We start from the raw sequence: 21,822 nt of genomic DNA, 5'->3' as shown, positions 1-21,822 counted from the left end.
ATATCTGAGTTATGAGTTATTCCTTCAGAAGTGATGGAAGAACTCAGGGACTTTCCTGAAAACAGTTCCCTGCAGCAGCCAAACAGAACCACATTCATTGGCAAACACACAACAGAAAGTCATAAAATGTCATGAACTACACAGTATTGTTCCATTTAGGAATAGGGTAGTAGAAGAAAATATGAAATTTGGCCATCTTTTTAAACTTCTGTTTAAAAAAACCCCTATGTTATTAATGATTCCATTCAATCTGCAGAGTTCGAGAGAAAATGGGGCCTATCTGAGATGTAGCAATTAGGCCAATCAGTCCCCAAAGCAGTCAGAGAACATTCACTATTTCCACATTATGCATGTTAATATATGCATTATTCTCTATGCTGTAAGAATCCCCTCAATGACACCAATTCTGTGTGAAACTACTAGTATATAAGACTAAATTTTTTTACTTATATATATTTTATGTTTGTATATAAACCATATTATGTGTTAAATAATTTAGATATATTTCACATATATCAAATATAAATATTAGGTTATTTAGGTATCTGATCACAGTACTAAGAAAAACCCACTGTGCTGCAAATTCACAGTAACACTACTTTCCAGTAACTTTGGCTGTGACGTGATAAAGAGCATAGTTCTCATGGATGATGAAAGTGTATTGTTCTTACGGCAGGTCGAGGAATGGGTTTTTGAGGTTTCTTTGAACCCAGTTTTTTCATTGCATTGTAGTATTTCTTCTGTTCTTCTGTCATAAAAATGTCTTGACCTCCAAAGTAAATGAACAAAAGCAAAAGTCATAACCACGTTCTTTGGTAGTTATAAAATTCCACCTTAATAATCATTTGAAAACTGAATCCCATAATCTATTCTAATATTGCTATTCTCTGTATTAATGGAGATGCTTATATAAAGAATGTCATATTAGGCATATTGGAAATATAAAAGTATTCTATATGAATTATAAATTACCTAAAAACTTACCATTATGAGATCACAAAACAATTTCTGAATTTTATATCAGAATATTATCTCAGAATTTTATTTAAGAATATTATGTTCTTTGACATTTGCATTTTGGAGCACAAAGGAAACTTTGACATACTTAGCTCACATTTTAAAGCCACGATGAAGTTTTAATATACTTATCTTCTTTTTCTGCTGGTTGAAGTTATCTATGATGACACCAATGAACAGGTTCAGAGTGAAGAATGAACCAAAAATAATAAAGATGACAAAATAAAGATACATGTACAGATTGTCTTCATACTTGGGTTGCAATTCTACCTATAAAATATGAGGAACGATAACCATTAGAATTAATACTTGTTTTGTAAAAGGCATGTCAGTGAATTTTCATTTCTCTAAGCATGTCTCCTCAATGGAATGAAGAGGAACCAAACATCAAATACATTTTATGAACTTTCAGATCTAACATGCTCACTGAAGAATACTGCAAGAATATTCACCGACTTTGAAAGTGTAATAATCCATAGGAAAGTCTAAATATTTATAAATAATTTCATTAAATATATAACCAAGAGAAATTGCTGCCGGACATTTATGGAGGTAGGCTAGAATCAGTATCGCATGTGTGCATATGTTTATTGGTAGGATCTTTCTTTCCTGAAAATGAGTCCATTGATTCACCTATTCAGTAGGCACTGTATCTGTGTCAGTGGTACATTCCTTTGTTCAGTTTTTTGATTAGGAAAATATTACTTTGCTTGAAATTTGGCTGCAATCTATTGTTCAGGTCTCATAGAACACTGTTCTAATCAACTTAGTTAACCAATATCAATAAGAGCTATTGAATCATAGAGGGTTATGACCAACATTTTTTTTTGTAATGAAATAGGTAGGATAAAATAAAAAACTATTGTAAAACTATTTTAATAATATTTTGATTTTACCTATGTATATGTGTGCATAGTAATGTAAAATGGTATTTAAAAAAATTTAAAATTAAATACAATACACATACAAGAAAGTGCATAACATAAAATACAAGATATAACGTACTTGTTTATTTTTTGATTCAGGGTTTCTCTGTTGAGTCCAGACAGGGCTCATAACCCATTATGAAGCCCAGGTTGGCCTCAAATTTCTGATCCGTCTGCCTGGCCTTGTAATGTATTTTTATAAAGTAAAATTCCCAATTCAAGACATTATCAGGATTTCAAAATCCCTAGTGCATACTTCTCAAAATGTAAACTCTACCATCTCTGCTAGGATAATCATTATTCTTACTTTTATGGTAATTCTTTTTTAAATTCTTTAGAATTAATGCCTTATTATGCATTCTTCAGCAATAAGTTCAGTTTCATCAAATTTTGAAATTTTTTTGGTGGTACTGAGGTTTGAACTCAGTACTCCCCCACTTGAGCCAGCCCTTTTTGCTCTGATTATTTTAAAGATAGGGTCTCAGTTTGGATCCTGGCTGTCCTGGACTCCTATTTTATGCTTTCTGTCCAAGCTGGACGACAGACGCACGCCACCAGAGCCAGCTTTTTTCCCATGAGATGGGGGTCTTTCAAATGTTTCTACCTGGGCTGGCCTGGAACCTTGATCCTCCAGATCTCAATTTCCCAAGTAGCTGGGATTATAGGTGTGTGTCATCAGCACCTGATTAAATTTTGAACTTTTTAAGTAAAATCAGAGGATATGGCTAGGTTTTTTTTTTTTTAGTTTGGTGTTATATTTTTAAGATTTATCTATGTGGTTGCAAATGGCTGTATTAGTCCATTTTTATCACTACATAATATTTGTCTACCAGTTGAATTATTTCCAATTTTTTGGTAGTACAAATAAATCACTCTTTTACATACATTATCCTATACATGTACAAAAGTTTCTGTAGCACATATTGTTAAAAGTAGAATTGCAGCATTAAAGAATACCTGAACATTATCAAATAATGTGATATTGCGCAAATGCTTTTAAAGGAATATTTAAACATTTTTTTCCCCTACTAGCATGCTTTGGGAATTGTTACTGCTCTTTATTCTTAAGAACACTTAATATTATCAGACTATCTAGCATTTACAGTTTGGCAAATGTGTAGATAATGTCTCACTTTGTTTTAAATTTGCATTTCTCCAATGATTGATGAAAGTAAGAGCCAGCAACTTTTCATTATTTTAGTGCCCAGTTGGATTTCATCTTTTTTAATATTATTGAATCTTGAGGAGTTTTGTAGCAGTTTATTAAGGAAGAAACAAAAGGTAAGTTGCATATTACAGGTTGTTGATTAGGAAGGTAGAGAGAACTCTGAATCACTTAATCAAAAAAGTAGGACACTACTGTAGAAAGTGGTGCTGACCCATTGTTTGTGGTCAGATTTCAAAAATGTTCTATTACGTTCTGTGCTCAGCCTCTGCTTCAATAGTAAATGGTGTTAGTATTGCACAAGAGAGGTTCTTAGTTAGGATTAATGGGATAATGTAAGAAAGCCCTAAGCATGATAAGCAGAAATTATTATTATCATTATTATTCAGGAAAAGCCTGTCATTGGGATTCCTGAAATAATGCAACACTTTTAATATCTGTCTCTGTCTCTTTATGTTCATCTCTTTCTGTTTTATGAAATGAAAAAAAATCCCAAGGAATTTTTCACTCAGAAAGTTGGTTGCTGATACTAGAGAAATAGTATTTGAACTTAATTGCTGTTCTTTTGGCCAGAAATCAATCTATTTTTCCAAAATATAATTTCTTCCTTGCTAAATAGTATGAAATTGCAGAAAAATTTTCAGGACTACTGGTATGTATAAGGTGGATTATGATAATTCCTGCCTTCCATCACATAATTTCACCTTTTGGGTGTGTGGGGGAACTTTTAAGTCTTCTGTTTGTTTGCTTTGTTACCTGGGTTTTTTGACCATTAGCCCTATCCTTCCTATTACAAGGAAGATCAAACCTGGAGGACATCTTTTACAGACGAAGAAAATTGCCTGTGAAGGTTTGTAATGCACAAATGGCCAGAATTATCAGACTCAAAAATCAAATGTCTCATTTAAAAAATATAGTCAATAAAGTTTTAATACTAAAAAATGGTATGTCAAAAAAATTCTTAGTGAGTAGAGAAAAAGATTCTAATGAAATTTTGAAGAATAATATTAGATTAAATAATTTTTATAATAAAAATGTGCTATAATATAAATTGATCCAGTTTTATTTTATTGACTATATCACTAAATTTTAACACTGTAGAAATATCAAATTACATATTTCCCACAAAATAGACTTACATTTCTTGAGTCAACAGCTGCATACATAATATCCATCCATCCCTTAAATGTTGCCTGTAAAAAAAGTTACATTAATTAATTTTATCTTGCATTATAATTTTAAAAAGTAAAGTATCAGAGTAAAATTTCAATAAAGCTAGAAGAAAGGATCATGGATGTTTTCCCCATGAAGAAGTGATAAATGCTTGAGGAGATGGATGTGCTCAGTCTAATTTGAACATTATACAGTTAGTACATGTATAAGAACATCATATGATACTCCATAAACATACATAGTTTAATGTGTCAGTAAAGGCAAGTATCAGAGAAATTATGGTTAAGTTACACATACAAAATAGTTCAAGGTGAATATTTAAATATTTTGGGGAATATTTTACAATATAATCTTTGAAAATACTTCAACTTTATATTCTTCTATAAAATCTTTACTTGATCTTAGCCAAATGACCAAGAAGTGGTATATTCTTCTGTAAAATCTTTATGTACGCATTTAATATCTATAGTTCAGTCATGATGTACTGTAACAATGTACTTTCATAAAAAAAAGTTGTTCATCAACAACCTTTGTCTCCAATGGACATGAGAGTGGAAGAACTTCAGGTATACAGTGGCAGTATGAGACAAGTTTAAAAGTATGTGGCGTTGTTTGGCATTCATACTTTATTTTCCACTTATTCTTTTCTAAGTACTATTATCACCAGTCATCATCAATCTGAGAATTTATCCTAGAAAATCTCCTTAATGTTGAACATACTATTCTGAGACAATTATTCTGTAAGAAGAAACAGTTTCCTAACCTGAAAACAAACATATTCAATTGTAATTTGCACCTTGAGATATTTGCATTCTGAGTGGACACAGTAATTCTAAAAACAAAAGTACAGTGCAGGATTTTTAGTTTCTTGGTGCCACATGGTCTGATCTTTCCTTGATTATTCTTGTAGTGCTGGGGATTGTGACCAGGAATCACTTCAGGAAAGAAGTGGATATAATATACTGTGATTAGTTGAGAAGTTGAAGAAATTCTTACAAGTCGATAGAAGACATAACAGTTTCGATAGTAAATTTATCATTTGCAAGAGAACAGTTTTCCTATATGAAAGTGTTCACTCAGTAGGCAAGAAGGGAACATGGGGAGAATTTTGGTGAGAGAGTGAGGTAGGGGTTTTGGTTATGGGTTTGGGTTGATGGAGACTTGACAGAGTTTAGGTACTATGTGGTGCTTGAGAAGGAGCACAAAACACATACCTACCAAGACCCCCACTATTCCAATCCCACTCACTCACCCAGCACCTTTACTTTGCTTTTAGTAGGGATGGAGGAAAACAATGGAAACCTAGGTAGAAATCTCAGTAACGAACTGGGTTACCTACTGCATAGTCAGAGACACTAAACTTTGTAGAGCCATTTTGTTTGCAGCAATGTGCAGATAAGTTAACTCAGTAATCACTGAGAGAGAATCTAGACAAGACGGATCTGAGACAGTAACTAAGGAACACTAAGGAAAAAGTATTTTATTTTTTCTTTTTCTTTCTATGTAGATTATTACATCTATATAGCAATCTTAAAGGTCTGGCATTTATGTTTTAATTGTTTTTCAAATTTAAATTTTTATTTTTTAAATTGACATATAAACATTTATATTTATGCTGTTCAGTGTAATATTTTGAAATATGTCTGCATTGTGGAACATCTAAGTCATGCTAATTAGCATGTGCCTTACCTCACATATGATTTTTTTTGTATTGAGAACACTTAAAATTTATTCTCTTTGTGATTTGTGATTTTCAAGTACACAATACATTGTTACTAACTATAGTTACCATGATGTACCATAAATCTCTATTTTTTAGTCTTCCTGTGTAATTGAAATGTATCTTTGACCGGCATCTCTCCTTTTTCCCATCTCCAGTCCTTGGTATCCACCATTCAACCCTTGGCTTCCATGAGTTCAATATTTTTGGATTCCACATGTAAGTGAGATTATATTTGTCTCTCTGTGCCTGGCTTATTTCATTTAACCTATAGGCTCATCCATTTTGTTTTAAATGACAGGATTCTGTTCTTTTTTCCCATTGTGTATGTATACCACAGTTTCTGTATACACTCCTCCAGTGATGGACACCTAGATCGATTTCATAGTTAACTATTAATGAATAATGCTGTAATTGAAATCAGTGTATTTCTATGCAGTGTGAAATCAATATATGATACAGATAGGAAGGCAGATATCTTTTTCATATATTGGTTTCCCATTTCCTTTGGACATACACCCACTACTGGGATTGCTGGAGTCATGGTAGTTCTTTTATAAGTTTTTGAGGTATCTCCATACCATTTTCTATAATGGCTGCACCAATTTACATTCCCATCAACAATGGGCAAGAGTGCTTTTTTCCACATCCTTGCTAACACTGGTTATCTTTCTTCTTTTTAATGATAGTCATGCTAACAGATGTGAGGTAGTACCTCATTGCAGGAGAGAAGAACTTAAGACTTATTTTAATTACACATCACAGAGAAAAACTGTTTACTTACTACTTGAAGCAGGGAAAGGTATCCAAGTCCCACGTTATCAAAGTTTACTTTCACGTTTTTCCATCTGGCAGTTTGATTGCTCTCTATTAGGGCTTTACATTCACTGTAGTTGTTGACTACGCTTACATCGAACATCTCTCCAGTTGTATAATTAATACAATGATAAAACTTGCCAGCAAAGAGATTCACTCCCATGATACTGAATATTAGCCAAAAGATCAGACAGACCAGAAGCACATTCATGATGGATGGAATGGCCCCTAAAAGAGCATTTACAACAACCTGGCACAGGATGAGAAGGAAAAAATAAGTGAAACACCAACTACAAATGCCTATTTTTACTTAAATATTATATGAAGAAACCAGCAGTCAAATATTAGAAAATAGATCTGTCTTCAAAGATGAATATTAGGTAGAAGTGTCTAGAATGTCAGACTAAGAATTTTAAAGTTATAATTCTTAAGAGTATAAAACGAATTTTATGTTGTCCAATGTTTTTGTATGAGGTAAGGATATATATGTAACAAATTTTCATCAAGGAATAGAGCCAATTAAAATGCAAGAAATGATTAAAAATACAAATAGGGTCATGAGTATATAAATAAGATCATCACCTGAATATTGTAATTTTAAAAATTATAAACTATACAATTTACTACCAAAATTTGAGAGTAAAAGAAAAACACTTGGGGCTACATTTATCACAGAAAATGTGAAAAATATTTTAGTATTGAAAGTCCAATACTCTTTATTAAGCCTACTACAGCAAAAGGAGATTTTTAATTGGTAAAGTACAAAGAATTCAACAGTCAACAATACTTTTCCGTGTACCCATACGTACACAATCACACACAAACACACCTACATACAACGCTCATCTCTGGTTGTGTTTGCAACATTCAGATGAAGTGTAAGTAACTATTATCACACATCACAAAAGGACACTTTTCTAAGTGTCCTTTGGAGCTGCTAAGACCATGGAGACAGGGCCTCATCGTTTTCTATGTGGTGAGGGCTTGGGGGCTCAGGTTTTATGGCCCCTTTGTGCCACTTTTTAAAATGTGAATTAGATTTCCACAACTGACCTACTTTTTAGCTATCTCTGCTTGTGTCTGAAAATTAAAAGACTAGATTCATACTTCAAAAGACTCCAAATACGTTATGCTGGGCAGTGAAGAAATGATGAGTCATGATTTGGTAGTTTTCAATTACAGTTAAGTAGGATTTCCTGCACATTTATAAAGGGAAAGAAGATAACAGATTGGCAACTGTGCAACATGATAGAGATTTCCCACCTGTGCTGGAAATCCAGTTAATTAGCAGTTGGGCACTGCATTTTGAGAATGAGTGTAATAATGCTTGGAGGATGGACATCTGATAAATATTATAACTGATGGTTATGTAAATATGGATACAATAGACACAAATTCTCCATGGAGTTGTCAGTTCTAAGGTACAAAGTGTCAGGCTGTTCTCAATGATAATTCCAGCAAATTCCAAAGTATTTGGTCTTACCCTCATCCCTTCAAATCGTGATAAGGCTCTCAGTGGACGCAGGGCCCTCAGTGTCCTGAGAGATTTGATGGCACCGAGTTCTGAGTATCCCAAGGCATTTGCTGTTAAACTGACCAATGAAACCTGCACAGAAACAGCAACACTGTGTTCTTAGTTACAGACAAAAATGTCTACAAAGTTCAATCCTGGTCTATACACTAAACTGGTTTTTCTGAAACTTCAATTAGTTTCAAAATCACCTGGAGGGCAGGTTAAAGACTCTGACAGATGGCAAAGTTTGATTTAGTTAGTTTGGGGAAAATCTTAGAATTTGCATTTCAAATTCCCACCTAAAGTTAATAATGCTGATTAATGAGCCACATTTTGGAAAGTATCAATAACTAGGTCAAATAAAATAAGTGAATTAAAAGAAAGAAAAGTTGAGATTTTAGTATAACTACAAAATTACAAGGATGGATTTTTTTTTTAGTCATTCATAAGATGACTAATGCAGTTGATTATTCTAACATCTCAGTTAAAAATGAAAGGAAAAAAACTCACAGGTGGCACCAAAATGTCTGATTTTCTTTAAAATAGGTAGAAAATTCATTAAAATTACATAAGCTATGAAAAGGTATTTTGTCCTAAGGTAAACACAATTTCAAACCAGATTAACAGAAATAGATGTGCAATATAGCCTTTAAAAGGGCAGTGTCCATAAATATTTGAAAAACACTATTTTCAAGAAAAATAGGCACATAGAAAGTTGTTACAAAAACTTGGCTTATTAGCTAATTTTGCACATGCAATCTGAAAGTGAAATCTCTGAATTTAGGAAAAAAAGAGCTAAAAAACTTAAGTGTTTTAGTTGCCCTAAAATTTGAAGTTTTAGGCTTTGTTAGTCTCCTCTTCACTGATAATTGAAAAACAAATTAATTATCATGAATTGTGAAGATTTTGCGAATATAAGATAAGAAGAGCTGTAGTACTTTACCTTCTCTGAAGACAGAACTAAAAAGAGATAGGCATACATTAAAGGATCAAAGATAAAAGTTAGATATATGAAAAATACTCTGAACAGGGGCAAATGGTAAAGAGGTGGTAAAATATGCCATTTTATATAACTTGCACAATGAGATCTGAAAGAGACAGTGAAATCTTATCTCTATAATATTACATTCTGCTGCAAACTTCTAATTGGTCTCTGGCTTTTTAAATAATCCCCCTTCTATGCCATCACTCCCAGTCTCACGAACCTCTCTCCCTAAAAGACCAAACTGTCTTGTCTCCTCCTTAAATGTAATCTTCCAGTGGCTTCCTCTTTATTATACTGTAAATTCAAATTTCTCTGGATGATACCTGAGGTTCTTCAGTCTTCTCTAACTTACCTTTCTTACTTAAAAACCTTTTGCTTAGTCCCTGGCACTCCATGCTTCCCCTCAAGGACACTACTTGTGTCTTGTATTGGCCTGCACGTCCTGCATGGGTATTGTAGCACATCAGCGTCCCTCTATCATCTGAACCTGCTGACTGTCTCATCCCTCGGACTCCAGCAAACACCATGCCTCCTTCATGAAGCAAATAGTATTCCTAATACAAGTGCCAGCTTGTCATCAAATACATATCTATCCTTCGTATTCGACTACAAGCTCCTTTAAACACTACATATAGGAATAAGTGACTTTTTTCTATATGTAGCTTCTATAACAGAATTTATGAGAAATAAACATATTTGATATAAAGTATTGACCAGGTTAATATATAACTTTTCTTAAACCTGAAGCTGTAGCTATGAGAGTATATTAGGTATTATGGGTGCAAGCTGCAGGGAAATTAAGTTTCTTTTAAGAACTTGTTTACATGCAGATAGTGTTCACTCAATGACTTTATACTTGCATAGATATATCAAGTATTAGATATTTTATCATCAATCTACCAGGCTATCATAACTACATGTGAAATAGAGAAAAGAAATAGTACTATGCATAATCCCATCATGGAAATAGAGAAATGGTTATAGATTTGGCACATTTTTCCATATTTTTAACGTTGAAACGTGTGGTTTTAAATATTATTTATGGTCTATTTCCAGAACACTTTTAAAGTAATTCTTCATATATTTGTTATATGTTGCACTTAGTAATATGTCTAACAATAAAAAATAAAGAGAAGAAAAAATATCTCATGAAATTATTTTGAACATATTTATTTATTTATGTGTTATGGAGGTGCTGGAGTTTGAACTCAGGTTTTCACATTTGCTAGGCAGTACTCTACCATGCCCACAGCCCTCATTTTCAATTATTTAAAAACCCTTCTGCAGAGGGCAGAATACATCCTGCCTTTGTGGGGCAGGGAGAGGAGTGGAGAGGGCAGAGGGCGGCGGGAGGGGGTTTGATACCAGTGGTGTGGGGGGGAGGAGGTGGGGAAAGGGTGTGGGAGGGTGAGTATGGTGCAAATAAGGTGTACACATGTATGTAAATGGAAAAATGATACCTGTTGAAACTATTCCAGGAACTGGGGAAGGGGGGATAAAGTAGAGCAGTGGAGGGAGTGAATTCAAGTGTGATATATTTGACACAATGCCACAATGTACCCCTACCCAGAATAACAGTAAAACAAAACAAACAAAAAATCCTCCTGTATTCTGGCACTCCACCTTATTTTAACACCAATATAGTTTAATAAATCTTTAAATAATTGGTCAGTAAATAATTGGTCAGCTTTTACCATTGAATAAATCAAGTAATTTCTCTTGACTTTTGAAATTTCAAATTTCCTTTATTCCTAATATTCCATCTGTGTGACAAATAATTCTCAACAAGCTATCGTGATGACAAAGGTATTACTACTAGTGAAGGATTGAAATGTGAGTGTCAAAACCCAAAATTTCTGCTGGGTACTGGTGGCTCACACCTGTAATTCTAGCTACTCAGGAAGCGGAGATCAGTAGGATGAGTTTTGAAGCCAGCCCAGGCAAATAATTCATGAGACCCTGCCTCAAAAACTCCCATCACAAAAATGGGCTGGTGGAGTGGCTCAAGGTGTAGGCCCTGAGTTCAAACCCCAGTACCACAAAACTAATTAATTAATAATATATTATTTTCCATAACTTGTGATTTCAAATATGAATTTAAATATTTATTTGAAGTTAATTCAGTAAGTATAAGGTGGCATTTCACAATGTAAATGTGCATTTAAATTGGCAAAAAATGTTTTGGATATTCTCTCACTGGGAAAGTAAGACACATCACTTACATTTGGTCCAAAGCAGTATTTACTGAATGCTTGCTTTGTGTCAGCCACCACCTGCCAGGGAATGAAACAGGAAGCCAACCAAGAATACTCACATCAACAATCAGGAAGTCTAGCCAGCACCAGGCATTGGTAAAATACACTTGAAAACCATATGCGACCCACTTCAGAAGCATTTCCAGGATGAAGATATAAGTGAAAACTTTGTCAGCATATTCTAACATGGTCTTGATGGTTTTCCGCTGTTCAATGTATATATCTTCAAAGGCCTGTAAGCAAAAACAAAAATCTGTTGAATTTCATGGTCATAAACAGTCTCTGACTTATGTCTTAGGGGAAAAATACCATGCAAGCCTCTTGTTAGGTGCTCCGTGTTTCTTGTGGCTGCACTGCTGTACAGCTATTTCCCTTGTAGCTGCAGCTATGGTCATTTGTACACAAATGACTATTAGCTGGGCATTTCAATCAAGGAATTCACATAATTTTTAAATTTGGAAATTAGGGTATCTCAAAAGAGCCTAACATTTTTGAGAGCAAGCCAGCTGCTTCTTTGTAAAGAAGGATTTAAAAAGCCATTTGGAAGTATATGCTCTGTTGAGTTCAGAGTCACTGGAGTTTGCCCTCCTGGGAGTGCAAATATAAATCCACAAGTACCCTCATCGTGGGGAAAAGGGAAAAGATTAGCACCTCTCACTTTCTCTTCTCTGTTCCTCCTCCTGCTCCTCATCCTTCCCCTCCTCTCTTCTCCGTCTTTCTCTCTCTCTCCTCCATCATTGGCCTCCCTTCCCTCTCTCCCTCCCCTCGCTCCCTCCCTCCCAGATCTTACTTGTAGGAGTCACTGGCCTTCTAGAATAAAAAGATCACTTAAAATCGACAAGGTGACATGGGGGACTGGAACAAGGACAAAAGAATTTTTTATCCCCTCTGACAGTACTGTTGTTTGAACTCGGGGCCTGGCATTTGCTAGGCAGAGACTCTACCACTTAAATCACACCCCTCCCTGCCCTTTTTTGCCTTAGTTATTTTTTAGATAGGGTGTCCTGCTTTTTGCCTGTGCCAGGCTCTGATGGCAGTCTTCCAACCTATCCCTTAAAGCTGGGATTATAGACATGTACCACCATGCCTGGCTTGTTTATTGAGATGGGTGCTTGCTTGAACTGAGATCCTCTGGTTTTTCATCTCCCTTGTTGTTAGCATTATAGGCACACACCACCATATCCTACCAAAATTTTCTTTTTCTAGAGGACATGATTCGTGTTTCTAAAAAAGGCTTAACACAAGGGGCTAATAGGCTTTTGAGTTTACTTTATAGGAAGCTCTTCAGAAGCCAGCTGCTATGCTGTATGCTTGGGCCCTTTGCTGCACTTTGAGTGTAATACAGAGCCCAGAGCTATTCCAGCCAGGGCATCATCACTGATGAAAGCTCACAGTCTCCTCTCTCCTCGGCACTCAACTGCAAGCTAAACCTTTACACTGAGAATGTGGTGGGGTACGGCATTCTTAGTCAAATCAGAAGTGGGCTTCGGGGTCTGCAGATACAGTGTGCTACCCTCCTAGTGATCAACTCACCCATCACTCCAGTGAGAAATTGAAAAATAATGGAAATGCAACTGCATTGTATCACCAAATGGGAGCATGGGTCACATCATTTTCATTATGTTAATCAGTGCTTTGATCAAGCCAAGCATTCCACAGATAAAATCAGATATGAATCAGGTTTGAAACGCTTTCACTTTGCTGCTGGTGAATAATTAAGTTAAACCAATATTACCACTCACTGCAGTTATAAGACAGGTGAGTTCTCTGCAGCATGGAGCTTATGGGAAACAGCTTGATATTTAGTGATAATTGCATGTCATATTTAATAGTCCATTAATAAGAACTGCTAGAGATGACTAGTGGTCAGAAAGGTCCTTCTTTAAATACTACAAGAAACCATCTTAATCTGATTTGATTCTGATTACTCCAGACAGAGTAATAAAAGTTGCAATTTACTGAGTCTCTCACACTGTACTAAACATATCACACATATTGTCTTTCATTTTCACAAAGACTTTATATATTAAAAACAGGTAATATGAAGTTTATTAGTGGGAAAAGGTTTTGGGTAAAAGATGAAACGACAAATCACGCACCAGAGCCCCACTGCTGAGCAGAATCATGAAGACGATGAAAGTTTCAAACCAATTGTGCTCCACTATCTTATAGCACGTTTTTCTCAAATTCCACCAGAGTTTCCCTTTGCCTTCTTCTATGCTTATCTGACAACACTTGAACTTCCGCACACAGTCTAAAATACATGAGAGTAAATGAAGAAAGAAAATTACTCTTTGCATATGGTGTTCTTGGAGCATTCATCTACACTGTAGCCTTAAAATACTTTGTGAACGATTTTATTTTTTAAGATGGCTTCTATTTAAATCAGACCCACAAATATGGCCTTTTGATCATTCTTTCAATAAGTAATTTTTATGTTTATAGTACTATTATCATGGGTTATGCTGCATTATAAGACGTATAAATATAGAAAAACAGAAGAAAAAATAAAATCAAAAGTTCAGATTCCCACCCTGCTCTTATCCTTAGCCACCCTGCAATTCTACTCTGAATAGAAATTATATCTATTTGAATTTTGATTGGTTCACTTAATGATGTAATATAAATATATCCCCTCTTCCCACAAGTAAATACTTTAAAGAAATACTTCATCTCATTTCTCTAAATAAGATCACTACAATTTATGTAACTAATCTACTATTATGAAATGTCTAAGTTACTTTATTTCTGGCAATTATCAGTAACAGTATAATAAACACCTTCCTGTAATTCAAATCCTACATCAAAGAATCTTGAACAAATATTTACTGAATGGCTACTGTATTCAAAGAATTGTGTTGGAAGAATTATAAAACTATGACTTGTAAAACAGCTTTGCCCTAAAAAAACATGTATTTTAAACAGGGGTAATTTTTCTTCAAGGTTTATAGTTATAGAAAGCAACAAGTATCACAAGACAAAGTTATAAAAATTCAATAGAGTTTAAGTTCTGGAATTTATGGAAAAATAAGATTTGGGGTTAGATCTTAAAAGATGTATAAGAACTGAATCTAGAACATGAAGCAGTAAGAATGAAGAAAGCGATACAAGCAAAACTTAGTTGAGGAATGTCTGAGTTGCACGGATGTAATTAGAAGTCAAGGCTAGAGAAGCAGCTACAGTTTCAGGTAGTTTGATATGCAACACTATTACTATGAGAGACAACTGATCCATACCTGAAATAATGTATTTTTACATTTTTAGAAAATCCTTTTGAGACTATTTCAATAGCACATTGCCCTGTATCTATAACTTGTAGTATATTTCATGTTTTTGTTATTACTTTGTTCAGAAATTATTTTAAAAATTGACTTTTTAAAATAATTGACAGGAAACTGTTACTTTAGGATAGATTTAAATGTACATTTTTTGATTAGTGCTCGCTATATAATGACCAAGCAGTAAATGACAAATTACTTCCTTTGCTTTCTTTTCTTTTCTCTTCTAAACCTAAAGAAAGATAAGTATGATTTGACTTCTTCTGTTAGATATTTTAAAAGGCCATAGAAATGCCAGTTAATAGAATTTCTTAGAATTGAATAGGATCCTCAAAAATAAGTGTTTACTACATAAATTAAACTGGTTTTTTAAAAATTGACTTTATTTTGATACATAAAATGCAAAAATTAACAAATAAGTGAATAGTGTTAGATAGCCATAGATGACAAACAGACAGAAAAGATGGATAGACAAAAGAAGGCCACTGACCCAACACACTATTGTTTTGCTCACCTTCTGTAAAACAGGCTTCAGGTTCAAGGGATTCTTCTGGCTCAACCTCAGGTTGTTCTCCCTCAGCGGGAGCTCCTATATCAACTGTGCTGCCTTCAGATGAACTAGTTGCATTTAGTTTCTGAAAATCAATCCCACACAAAAGCTTTTGAATATTGTCTCTAATATAAATATAAAAATTCATAATGTATGCCCCCCAGTCTTCTGTATGCATTTTCTTGATCTGCAATTTAAGAATAACTTAAATATAATGCCAATCTGCTTTGGGAGAGGTGGGAGGTCACAAGATTAGATACAGCACTACAGTGTGTTTTTTTCTTTAAATATGAAATAATTTTTGTTTCAGTTCCCATGTATAGGGATTCTGAAATAAAATCCTGCAGAAAGCTTATGCAAATTTTCAAGGTCATCTGTGATCTTGCTTTTGTTAACTAATTTGTAACAGGTATTTTATTCTAAAATTGTGACCCAGCCAACAAAAGCTGCACAAGTGTATTTTCATGTCAAATGCAGAAAAGATTTGATCAAATGCACATAAACAGCAACAGTCTAAATTTATCCACTTTTCATTGACATGAAAACATATACTACTGGTTGTTATTGAATGTATTCTATAATTTTTTATTTCTGAAAACAGCAGCACATTGTTAGCTATAGCAAGAGCTGAGACTCCGCATTCTCACTGGCCAATGCACTCCCAGGATCACTGTGCATTTGGAAACTACTTGGTACTCTGGCACTCTGACCTGTCCTGTTAGTAAAGGCAGAAATGAATCTTTGCTGTTTTATTTTCCTTTAGGTTAAATCAAATGATATCAAAAGACAAATTTTGTAGACAGAAGTTGTCTTAAATCTTGAAATACATAAACTGTAGCCTGGTCAAGCCATTCTTGGGATCAGCATGAAGGAAGGGATCCCAGTCTTAAACCTGGTTTTAAAATGCTACAGGAATGAAGAAGGGCCAGGTGTGAGTGCCACATGGAATCAGAGTAGTTTGGGCCGCAGCATTCTCCAACCTGTTACAATGTTATTACCATTAGTGCATAACATTAGGAAATGGTTGAGCTGGAAAGAGCTACTTTGTAAAGAGGATGAGGTAAGCACATGATGAAATGCACACTGAAGTAAGTAATCCTAGAATAAAATGGATGCTATAGTAAAGACTGCAGAGTCTACTCATTTTTGGGCTAAGGATTATATGGATTTCCCCCTATGAAGATGATTCCTTTATTTCATGAAAGTAATTTTATTTTTCTAAAGTAATTACTGAGCATATTGGTTCTGATGATGAAAAATACTTGTATATAATATATATTGAAAATGCATTTGTCTCAGCTAATTTAACAATACCAATAATAGTTGCATAAATATTAGATACTTATTTCATTTTGTGATTGGTTTTTAATTTGTTCACAAAAGTTAAATCAAAGATTATGCATTATAGGTGCTTGAAGGTTATTGATTCTCTATTCATCCAGTATGTCACAATATTAGTGAGATAAATACATCTTTATCATTAAAATTTGAATATATTTTGTTCGAAGATGAAACAGCATAGTAAGAAGATTTATTATAAATATTGTAATTTTTAGAGTTTTTAAACTTTCATATCTTTTTTCTTTTGGTTAGACTCTTTCCTTTGATAGGTAAACTTGAATTTCCATACATGTAATTGACTAAGACAATACTAAAACATTGTCTCCGTTTTAATACATCTACTTCACATGAAGCTGTTAGTTATTAGGGACTAATCTGATAATACAGATGTCATTTGCAGGATGTTAAAATATAACAGAGGTAATCAGACAAATTGAATCTCAGTCACATCTGATCTAACAGCACAAAATAAGAAAAGGAAAACACTGCTTTTAAGAATGAGGATCTTGCTGTAAACACAGAAGCAGGGAAGACCTGAGGTAGATGCAAGGGAAACATGGGGATCTATTTTCGGGGTTCTCCACATGCTCAGTCTGGCATTGCTGGACAGAGCCTACATCAGTGCTGAGCTATGTTGCAGGTACTCAATGAATATTGCTAAAACTGAATGGATGAGTGAAAAGCTTCACAAAAGAATGAAGGCTAGTTCTGAACAGTTATCGGGGCAAACACCAGAAAAAAATATTGCAGGAAATCTTGTTAAACAGTTCAAAATCTTTCATAGGATTCCTGAAACATTGGCTATTACTCCTACCACCAAGTTCATCACGAAGGCTAGTGTCACCACTGCCATCCCCTTTCTTATCTATTTTGCAGCAGTCATACCTTCCTCCCTTTCATAAAGTCTCTCCAATAAATCTGGACTCCTAATTTCTTTCATTCTACCTTTGCCTTGACTTATGAACCCTAATTTGTTCAAAAGTCTTTTTTGTTTATCATTTATCATATATTTTGACCTTTGATGAAGATAAATTCTGATCTCCCTAACATGCTATGACATTTGAGAGAAAGAACCATGCATAGGCTTATAGATAATACAGAAAATGTTAAATAGTAAACAGGAGCAGACTTTTAATTTCTAAAATGATTTTAATTAAATATTGACAGAATGAACAAATTAATAGGTAAATAATTTGCTTTTAAAAGTTTGTTCAAATTAGAGAAATATTAAAGAACATTGGAGATTATTGGAGCTTCTCATATTCAGTTGAAAATGACAATCATCTAGAAGTTTCATTAAAAATTACTTTTAAAGCCTTACTTCTAGAAATTCTAACTATAAAAGGTACTTTTAAATTTTCTTTTATTTAAATTATATTAAAATAGAAGACCAAAGTTTACTTTCATTTAGTATAGAGCCTTAGTACTGATATAAAAAAGATCAATTTTCCAGAAGCCAAATATTTATATCTATTTAATGGTCAGGTTATCACCTTCACAAAAGTGCAACTTAAATGTATTTTGTATTTCTAGAAGATGTAACTCACTAGATTAATCTTTTTAGAGCAGAAGACCATGTTTTTGCCATCATTGCAAACTTCACACCCATCAGCAATGTTGGTGTTTAATAAATGTTTGTTTAGATGAATAAATGATCAGTGCAAGGATCATTTATCTACATTATCTTTATCATTTATCTACATTAACTATTTCTAACACCTACCAGATACTTTCACATTCAAGGAAATATAAACAAATATTCTAATTCTTAATTGCTATGTAACAAAATTTCTTTACAATTCTGAATTTTCTAAATGATATTCAATAATTTTTAGAATTAGGAGTGCTGTCTTAAAACCAAGCTACCAATAATCCAGACTTAAGATGAGTCTATAAAGTGAATTATAGTTTAACTCTGCAGTCAGAAAATGTTATTTTGGCATTATTTTTCCTCTTTCTACTCTATATTCATGGATCTACCATTCCAGGGATGGAACTTCTGTAAAGACAGGCAAGCTCTTCCTTCTCAATCTTTTCTGAAGTGGGATAGCACAGAATCTGTCACATGTGTTACTTGCATATCTTTACACTTATGGTATTCAATTTACAAACGGCAAAGAATATAGCTACATTAATGCTTAATATCAGCCAACCAATACCTACTTAGACAAGGATATGTGGGTTTAATCATCTTCTCAAAGTCCTAGTAAATCAGGGGTTGTAGCCTAGGTCCCTGTACCCCATTTTGCCATGCTGCTGTAGGAAATTTCTTTGGTAATTCACAAGAAAACTCAACCTTTATCAATTTAAAAGTTAGTAGACTGGATATATAATTTAATATTTTAAGTTTAAGATAGTATTTGTGATATTATTGATTTTCATGTTTCATAACCATGACCCTTAACATTAATTCAATTTATATTCATAATTCTTATAGATATTGATGAAGACTAAGGATAAATACACATTGGAATATTTGATGAATAAACAGTTCACTTTAAACTATAATCATGAGATGTAGGTCAAAAATTATGATTTACAAAAGCTTTCTTGATAATAATTCAATGACTTAAAAATCACAAAAGAAACAAATGTCTTATGAAAATATGTTGATTAAAATGTGTCAAAACATCATAAAAATTTAATTAAGAATACAAAAATCTTCAGCTTTAGATGAGGTCATAATCATGATCATTTTAACAGCAGAGTAAATTTACCAATTAGAACTATCAAATGTATATCATTATACAGAACTGTTACAACTTATGCATTTAAAGAAGAATTTTCAAATACAGGTTGTCTGTAAGCTTCCATCTGGGCCTCATTCACTGCAAAGTGTTACAAAGTAAGAAACCAAGATATGAACTGGCTGGAAGTAGACCCAGTTTGATAAGTTCTATACTTTCCTTTGGTAATACTTGGAAATTCAGGATCTATTATTATAACCTATACTTATTTATCAGCAAATAAGTGAACCAAATGACATTTTTAGGAAGCCTTTACCTAATTAAACTTTAACAAAGTATGGGTACACTCTAATGTCAGGGTAATAAAGAGCTTAAACAAGTAGAGTCAATTATATTTGTTATAAATAGTACTGGCAATCATTTCCATTCAGGTAGAAATATTAGGCATTTGTTTTGGTGAAAACTTCATATTATGGACTCTCCATGCTGAAAATCTGTTAGAATTCTTCTAAATGCTGAGTAATTATCTATAGTTATACGAGTTAAGCAGGGCAGAATCATAGTTTGTTTAGTAATCTAATGAATAAACATCTAGATACAGTATTTCCGTTTGTATTGTTAAATACTACACTTCAAACTTTTACTTTCCATATAAGTTATATGTCAAACTAATAGTCCTGGTTTCAGACACAATGAAATGAAAGTGAATCATATTAAAAATAATGAATTCCAGTAGAAAAAAGGAGAGCAAATTTCATTTCACATTAAGTTTTTCATAAGGGTACTCGTTTCTCATTACAAAAGTTAAGACACATCTTAAAGAAAATGTAATTAGGAAATAGTGTACAAATTTTGGAGGAAGTCTAATTTAATAAAAAAAACCTAGTGTTTCAAAAAAGAGATAGCTCCAAATGTAGACTGACTCAAGTTTTCCATATTGGACTATTTTGGTTTCCAAGAATGGATCTTATTGCTAAAATGTAGTTAAGGAGTACTAGATCATTTTGCATGAAAAATATTAACATTGGAACAATATTAGCAAGTGATGGATGGTCTTCCTTGTTTTGGGATGGGCTTATGGCCATAGTGACACATTACTATTAGATAAGGATTATTGGTGTTAATAATAAGGAAGATGACAATATTAAAACAAATCATTCTCATTATACGAATTTATGCAGAAAGCAATTTTATTGTTTATAATGCATATGTTAAAAAATTTAAACCATAAATTGCAGGACCTTAAACAATAAAAAAAAGTCTATTTATGCATGGTGGCTTCATCCTTAGCAGATTACTAGTGTTCCTAAGATACTGTGTTTGGCCAACCACTCATTCTCCAGGATAAAAACATAGACAACGTCTTAAAGAACTCATTCCACCAATGCTTACTGAAATCTTCCCTTCACATTTTTACCCCCTTTTCCTAACTTCTATATTAGGATTTATACAATATGTTAGGGAATAGACAATTTTTCTTAAGGAAGGGAGGATCAGAGAGTTTTTAAAAGAAATGGGAAATTGTAAACATCAGTTCTTGCTTAGTTTGTGTTCCACATTTACTCTATCTAAATCTCCTAGATACACTGGTACATTATACATGTGATTGTCTGTCAAATACCTTTCTGTAAACAAACATGGAATATGGGAACACTCAGGGATCAAGGAAACTACCCTTGTCTCTTTCCAGGAAACTAGGAAAAGCACACCCTTATCTCAAATAGCTAAATTTTCATGCTTTTCTGAAGAATTATTGCATAATAGGAAAAAACCTCCAGTCCCTATGTATATGTATGTGTGTCTATTGCTTAAGTGTGAGTAATTATACATCTTGAGTCCCATTTTATATACCATCTTTCAATGTAGAAGGTCTCACCTTTCATGAATCTGGAGTACCAATGACTGAATATTTTGTTTAAAAGTATAAATGAGTATTTCAAGAATTGTAGAATTTTTGCTCCTTCCAAAAGTGAAACATACTTTTCTGTTAGGGTAATTTTAAAACTTTAATGGCAGAAAGGGAGGAAACTAAATCGAACTGACAGTATTTAATTAACATTTCTAAAAATAGTTAAATTGGATGAAATGATTTGGTTTCTATATTTGTTAACAAAACTGTCATTTTGATATCATATAAAGAAGAGTTCACTAAATAGAGTCCACAGAATGGTGTTACACTCAGTATTAAAGTCACATGATGAGGGAGGCTCTTTCATTTGAAAACCATCAAGAATCAAAAGAGTAAGAACTCATGATTCTCTTCTGATGTGAAGTTTGCAAAGCATGATATATTTAAATAATATGGTGGAGGACAAAGTTTCCCAGCAGATGTAGATGAGTCAGAAGGGAGAGTAGAACCACAGTGGACAGAGAAGTCAATAAGATGCAGAAGGTGG

At 33.5% G+C, this 21,822-nt stretch overlaps 1 protein-coding gene across 4 annotated transcripts in view; it reads right to left on the bottom strand.

Annotated features, from left to right (window-relative positions):
- Positions 1-21,822, bottom strand: part of Scn2a (sodium voltage-gated channel alpha subunit 2) — a 167,314-nt gene that overhangs the window by 9,169 nt on the left and 136,323 nt on the right. For all 4 annotated transcript variants that reach the window (XM_074070999.1, XM_074071002.1, XM_074071000.1 and 1 more), the window contains exons 18-25: positions 15,363-15,483; positions 13,670-13,824; positions 11,630-11,803; positions 8,301-8,423; positions 6,786-7,067; positions 4,248-4,301; positions 1,150-1,287; positions 672-776 (exon numbers count right to left, since the gene is read on the bottom strand). In XM_074070999.1, the coding sequence (XP_073927100.1) occupies positions 672-776; positions 1,150-1,287; positions 4,248-4,301; positions 6,786-7,067; positions 8,301-8,423; positions 11,630-11,803; positions 13,670-13,824; positions 15,363-15,483 (1,152 nt within the window). The remainder of the gene's footprint in view (positions 1-671; positions 777-1,149; positions 1,288-4,247; positions 4,302-6,785; positions 7,068-8,300; positions 8,424-11,629; positions 11,804-13,669; positions 13,825-15,362; positions 15,484-21,822) is intronic.

Source organism: Castor canadensis, chromosome 4 (genome assembly GCF_047511655.1).
Source record: "Castor canadensis chromosome 4, mCasCan1.hap1v2, whole genome shotgun sequence".
NCBI lineage: Eukaryota > Metazoa > Chordata > Mammalia > Rodentia > Castoridae > Castor > Castor canadensis.
This window is presented reverse-complemented; position numbering and strand designations above follow the sequence as displayed.